Source organism: Phyllostomus hastatus, unplaced genomic scaffold (genome assembly GCF_019186645.2).
Source record: "Phyllostomus hastatus isolate PE091 unplaced genomic scaffold, TTU_PhHast_1.1 phas_scaffold_60, whole genome shotgun sequence".
NCBI classification, from domain to species: Eukaryota; Metazoa; Chordata; class Mammalia; order Chiroptera; family Phyllostomidae; genus Phyllostomus; species Phyllostomus hastatus.
This window is the reverse complement of record NW_025334038.1, coordinates 5,554,469-5,564,318: the sequence shown is the minus strand read 5'-3', so window position 1 is coordinate 5,564,318 and position 9,850 is coordinate 5,554,469. Positions and strand designations below refer to the sequence as shown.

The following is a 9,850-nucleotide window of genomic DNA, read 5'->3' as shown; positions in this document are numbered from 1 at the left end:
TGATACCACAGGTTAAATTATATGGCATGCCACCTCCAAGTAACAGTCGAGGCAATAAATGCAGAGGCATTACAATGAATCCCACTTAATGCAACTATACAAACTAACACTTTTCTATAAATTAAGTTTTTTGTCTGACTGCCAGTTAAATACGGAAGTTTAACTTCAGAGCTTAACAATTAAGAGTCACACACCAAAGTCAATACATATAACCTAGCAGTTCAATCTAAGCTATTCCATGTACATAGCTGAAATTAATTACAAAGTATGGCCTAACAAATGCTAGGGGGAAATTTTTTCTTAAATAGTTTTTACAGATATTAAACTTTTCTTGCACACTTAAGTCATTATACATACAGGGCAAAGTCAGAGCATTTATATTTTGGGTTTATTCTTCATTTAACTTTTAAAACACTACTATAGTTGAATATTAAAACAAAAAATAATAGCAAGTAGTGAGCATATTATGATTATAGTCCTTCACTCATTCACTATTGTATATAAAATGCCAGCAGTGAGTATCATTCACTGGCCACATTAAGAGGTCTGACACTGAACACCATCCATATGATGATGTTCATCATCCTCTTATACTTCTTCGTTGTAATGCCACTGCCTTTCTTGATTTGGATCAAAGTCCACCAGTTCTACCTGGTCCATTTCATCAGTCTCTTCTACTTCCTTCCTTCCAGGTAGAAGTTTTTCCAGCAAAGAGTGGTTATCAGGAGAGAGAAAGCCATGCTCAAGAGAGTTTACCTTAAATTTGATGATTAGGCGACCCTTTTCATATGGTCTATGATAAATTGGCATGCCTTCATTCAGCACACACTTGATATCTCCATGCTTGGCAATCTGGCCTGGATGAGTGGTGGCTCGATTGTCAAGAGTAGCTATTGGCTTTTGGAAGCCACACAATGCTTCAATGTCCATACACAATGCTATATATCCATACACATGAAAAGGTCTTCTTACAGAGTGAAAACAGTATGGTCCTTCTGATCTAAAACAATGATAATATCTCCTGGCTCTAGTCCTGGTTCTTGTTCTCCTTCACCACGGAATGTTATCTTCTGGCCATCTTTCATGCCTTCGTCAATATGAACTTCTAGAATGTTCTCTCGAACTATCTTCCTTCCATTGCAACTTTTACATCTATCTTTGTGACTGACCCATTCGCTGTGGCCCTGGCACTCCATGCACACAGACTGAATTTGCTGAACCATTCCAAGTCCTATCTGATGAATTCTATTTTCGTCCCAGTAACTCAGCATTTGGGACAGCACTAGACTGCTCCTTTCTTACCACCTCAGCCTTCACATTTGTCACAAATCACATTCTTTTGCAGAGCTAGTTTTCTTGTCACACCATTATATAAATCTTCTAAGGTCACCAAAAGCTGACGCACAACATTTTTACCTCTCCTTTCCCTCTGCATCCTTCCTCCTCCAAAAAACATATCAAAGATGTCTATGGGGGAGCCAAAACCACCACCTGCTCCACCTTCTTTAATTGCCTGTTCTCCTTCTTTATCATGTAATTCCCTTTTCTTTGCATCAGAGAGTTCTTTGTAAGCTTGAGAAATCTGTTTAAACTTCTCTCCTTCATTTATATTTTTATCAGGGTGGTACCTCAAGGCCAGCTTCCTGTAAGCCTTTTTCAATTCTTCCTGGGTGGCATTGGGTTTGACCCCTGAAACATCATAGTAAGTGGTTTCCTTCATCATTTTTGACAGCCAGTGAGCAGGCAGAGGCAGGTGTGAAGGAGTAGGAAAGAGCACGTTACTGCACGCAGCTTTGAAAGTTGCTGCTCCTCAGCTTCTCACTGAGTGTTCTTGAAAGTTCCTCTTTTTTTACTATACTGTAAATGTTATGTAATAGAGTAAGCAAAATAAATATTAGGTAAAAGAAAGATAAGAAAGAAGTGAAGCTATTTTTATTTACATATGACATAATTTGTTAACCACATACTCCAAAATGAAACTAAGTTGATGATTCAAACTAATAAGTGAATTTTTAACAATCACTTCATTAAAAATCAATATGCAGAAATCAATTATATTTATATGTTAACAAAATTCTAATTGACATTAAAAACATCAATTGTGTATACATAAATATATACATAAGCACAAAATTAAACATTCTAAATTATTACTGAACAAAAATAAAGCAGAATACAATAATCAGTGAGATATATGCATACTTTGAAAGATTCGTCATTTACTGTTGCTGATAATATCTATCTCTCCTATTATCTTTCTAGAACTCTTATTTGGTTTTTAGATCTCTTAGAGTTTGCCTATAGTTTTCTTATATCTTCTATTTTCTGTATTTTTGTTCTTTTAATCTACTTTCTGGAGCATTTCTTCAATCTTTCTATTAAGATTTTCATTTCTGCTTTTATATTTTTATATGCCTAGGGATACCTTTTGTATTCTATATCTTGAAAAAAAACGAACAAAATAATATATTCTTAAGCATGTTACAATGAATGTAATAAATTACATTATCTAAGAACATTAATAGCCTGTTTTATTTTTATTTTTATTTAATGTCTCTTGTTTCCTCCAAGTTTTGTTGTTGTTTTATTGACTTTCTTTTTATTTTTACCTCCATCATTTTTAGAGCCTTTTTTGAGTCCATGGTAATCTTTGGTTGTCTGCTCATATTTAAGATTGGTGCTAACAATTTGAAACTCTGAGCCTGTGAACTTTGCTTTTTACCATGGAATCTTATTCTGGAGTTGGGGGTGTAGGGGATGGGAGATCTAGCTTTGAACAGTTTTTTAGAAAAACCCTGATATCTGTGTCTTTAGGTTCTTTTCTTCATCTGATCAAATTTCTCATAAAAGATTCTTCCAACATCTTCTACAATCCTGAAAATAGAATAGGAAAAGGGACCTACAGATATAAATATTAATTTGATCATCATATTTTTTAGAGTTGTATCACCCCCCAAAAATGCTCCTAGTGTATCCATGTCCAGAAACCACACATACTACAGTGAACATTTAATATTCTGAGAAGCATTTTGTAAGAGCAAGAAAATCTGTGACTCTCATGCAGTGCTGCCCAGGGAAGTCCTTGTTGTGGGGCTTCATTTAGACAGGCTCTGCTCTTGTTCTTTACCAGCATCACCATTTCATGCAGAGTAAGGAGCTTTGCAAGGTGAAGTGGATGTGTCTGTCTGGAGTGTATGACTCCTCTTCTAGATCATGGCTTGGATACTTAGGACCCTGAATATCCTGCTTCAATGGCCATAGTGTCTATTTGGGCTTCACATTGAGTCTCAGCCTCAATTCCATCCTCATGGAGACAGACAGTGCTGCCACTGGACATGCTCCTAGGTCTCCAGGTAGACTAAACAGTGGCTATTTGTGTGTATTGGGCTCAAAGCTTGCATATAAAGTGTGAGATGAAGATTGGTGAGGAAAGAGAAAGAGACAGTTGAAATATGGTCTAGGACAAAGGCTTGAACTTCTCTTATAGCCACATTCCAGGAAGAACCCTGTGGAATCCAATTATGCTAAATTCAAAGCCAGTCTTCAGTGTGGTGATTGCTGGGGGAAGGGGCATATAAGGAAACTAAATGATAATGGGAAAAGAAGTACAATAAAGATTAAATTTTTAAAAATCCAGTCCTCTAGTTTGTTATGAAAGCATATGTGTCAAGGTAAGAAGGTAAAATATTATTATTTAACATATTTTGTTTGATTTAATATTTAAAATATGATTTGTGACCTGTGTTAGTTTACTGACATGAACTAGCATAGACTGGGTGGCTTAAACAATAGACATTTATTTCTCACAGTTTTGGATGCTCAAACTCCATGATTCACAGTGTCAGAAAGCTTGGTTTCTTCAAAAGACTCTTTCTTTGGCTTGTAGATGTGCATATCATCTCTGCTGTCTCTTTGTGTGTCCAAATTTCTTCTTCTTAATAGGAAACCAGTGTCAAAGATCAATAAAGCCAGACATTAGTTAAAGTAGTGAAAACAGATTTGTTCAGTAACTACCTGCAATAACGGAAAGAGCTGAGGTACATTCTACTCTGTGTAAAGGTTATTGGATTTTTTAAAAAGAGAATGAGGATGTAGGAAGAGAAAACAGACTCAAGTAAAAAATTACAGTATCAATGTAAATGAAATTAAGGTAGCTACCATATTTTAGGACCATAAGACACACCTAGGTTTTAGAGGAGGAAAATAGGAAAAAAATTTTGAAGCAAAAAATGTGGTAAATTATTTAATAACCTGTGACCCTGCCCCACCGCTGCCCTCCCCCAAAGTCAGGTAAACTACATTTGGACAATAAGATATATCCCCCTTTTCTCCCAAAATTTCTTGGGGAAGTGTGTCTTATAGTCCAAAAAACACAGGTATATCCACTATAGCAAATATGGAAGTTAGGATTTTATCTTCCCACAGAAACTGGGTGACTGAGACCCTATCTTTCTGGTGATCACATTTCAAAGGAATGGCTTTCAGGCTCCTGAGAAAGACAGGAGCCTGAGCTGTAGTATATACATACACATCTCAAAGAGACAGAGTAAGAATCCACAATAATAAATGCTCCAAGAAAGAGAGGTCTAGCCTCCAGTATTGGCTAAAATAAATACTAAATAAGTTTCTCAGGAAGGCTTTATAATGGAAGGCTGGTGTCATCCAAAGGATGTAGGATTATGCTGCTAGAAGCCATGCTGGAGTTTGGTGACTCTCAGTGCAGGAGTTCTGAGAATCATTATTTGTCCAGAGTTCTAAAATTCTCACCAGTCAGGCTGAATTAAGGCCCCCTAAGGACCTCATTTTAACTTACTCTTTAAAGGCCCTCTCTCCACATACAGTGACAGTCTGAGGGACAAGGTAACATTTCAGTACATGGATATGAGAGGACACAAATTGAGGGGCATCACCAATTTCAATTCTGCAGTGATCCCTATGAGCTCCTAACCTAAGCACAGGCCTACTTCTGCTCACTTTTAATTTTACACATATATTTGACATCACTTCCAAAGATTCTTGTGGCTAAAAATTCTTTAGTCCTGTAGGATACTGCATTTCAATCTTGATTCCATTTTCTTAGGTGACCTAATTTAGTTGCTACTTATGTTTTATAAGTTCTTTGTATTCATTTATAAAATATATTATTTATATTTTCATAATTCTGACTCTTTTTCCATTTTTTTGTCTTGTCAGTTAGGCTTTTAGAAAAAAATTTTCCCATGTAGTTTAAGTGGGTCAGAGTAGTAAAAACAAACTCATATGTTCAAAATGATGATTCTTTCTTTAAAGATTATTTTAGTATTCAAAATGTCTACTGACTGAATTTTTTCATTGAGAAAATAAAGTATTTATAGTAGATCATCCTAAGGACTATGGGGCATAAAAAATTTTCTTTCTTCCCAACTTCTAAGTTATTTTACCAGAGCTAATAATCAAATTGAACAATGACATTTAACAGGAAAAAATGTCCAAAGTTTATTATATGAATGTACATTCAGGATGTCATAAGAATGAGACCCAAAGAGGCACTAGGAAGTAGAGGTTTATATGCCATTCTGGAACTTTTGCTGGTGGAAGTAGGGCTCTTCTGTGGAGTCACAACGAAAGCATTTCTGGGACTCACACATAGGAAGATAAGGTATAGTGGTAAGATTTATTTGAGCAAAACCAAAAGATTACCCCCAAGTGCCTGGTGTCTTATACATGACCAGATAGTTCAGGTCCATCCCACTGTGGAAGAAGTCCAGCCTCTGGGGCGTCAGACCTTCACTTGTCTTTACCAAGCCCAGAAGGGCCAGGGTACAGAGATGCAGAAATTAGCTTTGTCTCATTTCCCACTAGCCCAGCATCAGCAGGAATCTGAACCTTCTGTGGGTCAGTTTGATCTCTGTCCACCTCTGGACAGAGGCCTGTGCCACAGCTGGTGCTGTGCTGCTGGGAGTCACCTGAATGCCAGGTTCATGTGGCTGCCAGGTGCACACCACTGCACTAGAGAGGGTGTATGCAAAGGAACAGGTAAATATGTGCTACCCAGGGGGGACTTTGCTAAGCTTTAATTATATTACCTTGGGTCAGGAAAGGAGTAGGTTTTCTTCCAAACTAACTAATCTCGTAACTTGTTCTTCACGGGCTTGTGCTGAGTCTTCCCCCTACCCAATTTTTTTCTTAGATCTTCTGGGGTTTCAAGCTCTCATCCTCCGCTTTATGGTCAGGTTTCTACTGCACATGTCCCAAAGTTCTGCTGTGGCCATCTGATTTCCAATGCACATGTGCTTAACTCCCCCCACCCATAGTAGGGGCAAATGGACTAGCCATATCCTGGGGAAATGGAAAAGTCAGTCCTTCCTCTGTACACAGAAAGATAGACATATTAAGGACTGTGCAAAAGGGGCAGTAAGGATGTTTTTAGGCCAACAGGTAAGGTCCCCGGGCTTGGTGCAGGAGACCACAGCTGTGGTGTGGGGCATCACAGGAGAGACAGTTCAGTTACAGCAGCCTAGCAGTTCCCTCTTTTCCCAGGGCAAGTAAGTCCCAGACCTGCACCAGGACAGACCTGGACACATAAAAAGTTGCTGGGGAGGAAAAAATAGTAGCAAGCAACACACAACTAGGGGCATGGCATACCCAGGTGAGGGCGGTGGTTGCTAGCCCAGACCTTGCTAGAGAATTTTGGGGATCTGGTGTCACCTGAAGCAAGGAGAGGAAGTGGGCTGCAACTGGTGGTGACCCAGATAGATAGGTGGTGGCCAATTAGTTGGACTGTGTGGAAAGTCCAGAGGCGGCTCAGAGTGGCAGTACATCCATAGACTTTTTTCAAAAGGGGAACTGAGGTGCACCCATGCAGGGACCTTGAGCATGCAGTGGTCTGGCAAAAAAAGAGAGAGGAGTGAGGGTGCTAGTTGATCCCACTCAGTGAACCTCAATGACTGATCAAAAGGGAGCAAAGCCAGGTGGCTTTTCGGCACCTGCCTGGTGCAAATGCACAGAGTGGAGAGTGTGGGTCGCTTAGCAATCTGAGGGTGTGGGCTGGAAACTGGGCACCTGTGATTATTGTAGACCAGACTAAGTCCCCATGCAGAACCACAGGAAAGGAACAACAACAACAACAAAAAACCCAGCCCATTCTCCCACTGCCTGCAGGAACCAGGAACACCTGCAAAACTGGCTGGGCAGTCTTAACAATCAGCAGGGGGCACTTTTTTTTTTAAGTGTAAGAGAGTAAGACCTGAGCTGAGATGAAACCACAGACAGATTCAGAAAGAAGTTAGAAGGCAAACACCAATAGCTGAGACATGTTTCACAATGATCTTCATCAGAATTTGCTTGTTTTTTTAATTTTATTTCTTTTTCTTCTTTTCTTTTATTTAGTTTCTTTTGTTAGCTCATTTTAATTGTTTGTTCTGTTTTTTATTCTCCCTTTCATATTGCTATTAATTCTTTCACTTCACTCATATTTCAAATAACTCACTACCCTTGGTCTTTTACTCTTTATTCTTTTTATTCAGATTATATATTTCTTATCATACTATTGTTATTCCAAATCCCACACAGCACTCTTTCCTGGTCTTAATCCATCTTGCCATCTTCCTGAGCTTTATTACTGTTGTTGTAAACTTTATTTTCTCTCATACTGCATCATGTTTCTTCTAGCCATTACTCTTACTATTTCTCCTCCACCTAACCTCACATAAGCGCTCTTCTTTCTAAAGTCAGCTCATATTCTTTTTCCCTTCTAATAGGAGTCTTGTTTCTTTTCCACATTTTATAAACAGTGGCTAGTTGGGTGAAATATCATGGTTATTGCTATACTTCTCCAAAGGAACTCTTTTTTGTTCATTATTTGTATGTTAAACCCCAAAGAATTCCTTCTCACTGTCTTACTCTGTTTTGCCTTCATCCTGTCCCTAATCAGTTGAGTGAAGAATTTTGTTTCATTGTTTTCTCTCTCACATTATTCCCGCCAATCTCAACCTCGGCTTTACTCCTTCCTCGTATTAGTTTGCTTCCCCCTTCTTCTCAAAATAATTTTTTTTACTGTAGACATCCAATATTCACATTTTCTTTTTCTACAATATTCTTATTACTATTCCACCTTTATTAAAATTCATTCAGCTGTCATTGCTATCACACTGCTGTGGTTTTTCTGCAATTTTGCTCCCATTGGTCCAGAACATTTTCAATTTTACTTCAAACCTCATAGTATACTCTTCCCTTTTATCACCCCATTGTTCTGATCGCCTTTCCATGTTTTACTTCAGTTTTAAATTTTGATCTCCCCCTTTCTTCACCTCAGTTCTATTCCAACTCTTATCAGCTCTCCTCCCTCTTCCCACTGAGTAATATTTTCCCTCTTTTAGTTATCTCATATCCCCTTTGTCATATTTTTAATATCCTCAATCTCTCTTCACCTTTATTAATATTAATTCAATTGTTGAGATTGCTGATGTGGTAGGGAGTTTCTCTTTGCTGGTATAGTTTTGGTTGTCTGGTAATACTGTTTGGTTAACCAACACCTGTACAATAGCATAAAAGACAAGGTGGGACTTATGACTATCAGTAAGCCTACTGGAGGGAAGAACCCACCAACAAAGAAGCCACCAACAGGTACAGCCCAAGTACAGCAAGAGAGCTCACACAAACAGAAGAAAGGGCAATCCTAGAGTATACAGACAAGGAGATCAAAGAAACCATACCACTGAGTCCCACAGAACCCCTGCCATATCTGGCAAAACAGAACATCTGGAATTGCAGAAACAAACAAAAAGAGTCTCCTAAAATGGGGAGAAAAGAAAGAACCTGTAATCAAAAGGAATGGAAGAATCCCCAGTAAAAGAGTTAAATGACATGGAGGCAAGAAAATTATCAGACATAGAATTCAAAACAATGGTAATAAGGATGATCAAGGAACTCAGTGAAAACTATAAGGAATTGAGTGGGAACTGCAACAGCATGGAAAAGGATGTAGAAAATATAAACAAGAACTAGGAATTAAGAATACAATATTTGAAATAAAAAAATACACAAGAAGGAATTACAAGCAGGCTGCATAAAGCAGAAGACCAAATTAGTGCACTGGAAGACAAGGTAGAAATAAATACCCAGGTAGAGAAGCTGCATGAAAAAGACTCACAAAATATGAAGATAGCTTAAGGAAACTGTAAGACAACATGAAACTTAAAAACATACCAAAAAGTCAAATACCAGAAGGAGAAGGAAAGGAGCAAGGGACAGAAACCCTGGCAGAAAATATAATGACAGGAAACTTCCCAAACCTGGAGAGGGGAAAAGCCATGTAAGTTCAGGAAGAAGAGAGTGTCCCAATCAAGATAAGCCCAAAGAGGCCTACTCCAAGACACATCATAGTTAAAATGCCAAATTTTAAACACAAAGAGAGAATCTTAAAGGCAACAAAGCAGACACCGAAAGTAACATAAAAGGGATCTCTGAAAGGCTAACAAGTGATTTGTCAACAGAAACACTACGAGCCAGAAAAGAATGTCAAGAAATATTCCAAGTAATGAAAAGGAAAGTGAATAAGTATCTGTCAATAATAACATTAAATGTAAATGGATTAAATGCTCCAATCAAAAGACATAGGGTAGCTGAATGGATAAGAAAACATAACCAGTACGTAAGCTGCCTACAAGAGACCCACCTCAGAACAAAAGGCCTACATAGACTGAAAGTGAAGAGTTGGAAAACAAATATTCCAAATTGGCAAGACATACAAGATGGGGTAGGAATATTTATATCACACAAAAGAGACGTCAAAACAAAGGCCATAAAAAGAGACACAGAAGAATACTTCATAATACTCAAGGGAAGATTCCATCAAGAAGACATAAACATT

At 38.1% G+C, this 9,850-nt stretch overlaps 1 protein-coding gene across 1 annotated transcript; it reads right to left on the bottom strand.

Moving 5' to 3' along the window:
• Positions 1–588: 588 nt before the first annotated feature.
• LOC123810464 (dnaJ homolog subfamily A member 1-like) lies at positions 589–1,723 on the bottom strand. The gene is made up of 2 exons (XM_045826226.1): positions 1,417–1,723; positions 589–857 (listed from the first exon to the last, which is right to left on the bottom strand). Exons 1-2 carry the CDS (start codon positions 1,721–1,723, stop codon positions 589–591), a joined length of 576 nt encoding a protein of 191 aa, XP_045682182.1.
• Positions 1,724–9,850: the final 8,127 nt, after the last annotated feature.

Coding starts and splice junctions, on each gene's coding strand:
- LOC123810464 (XM_045826226.1), bottom strand. CDS start 1,723: ATGATGAAGGAAACCACTTACTATGATGTTTCAGGGGTCAAACCCAAT. Junction 858..1,416: donor GATGCAGAGGGAAAGGAGAG/GTAAAAATGTTG, acceptor CCACTCATCCAG/GCCAGATTGCCAAGCATGGA.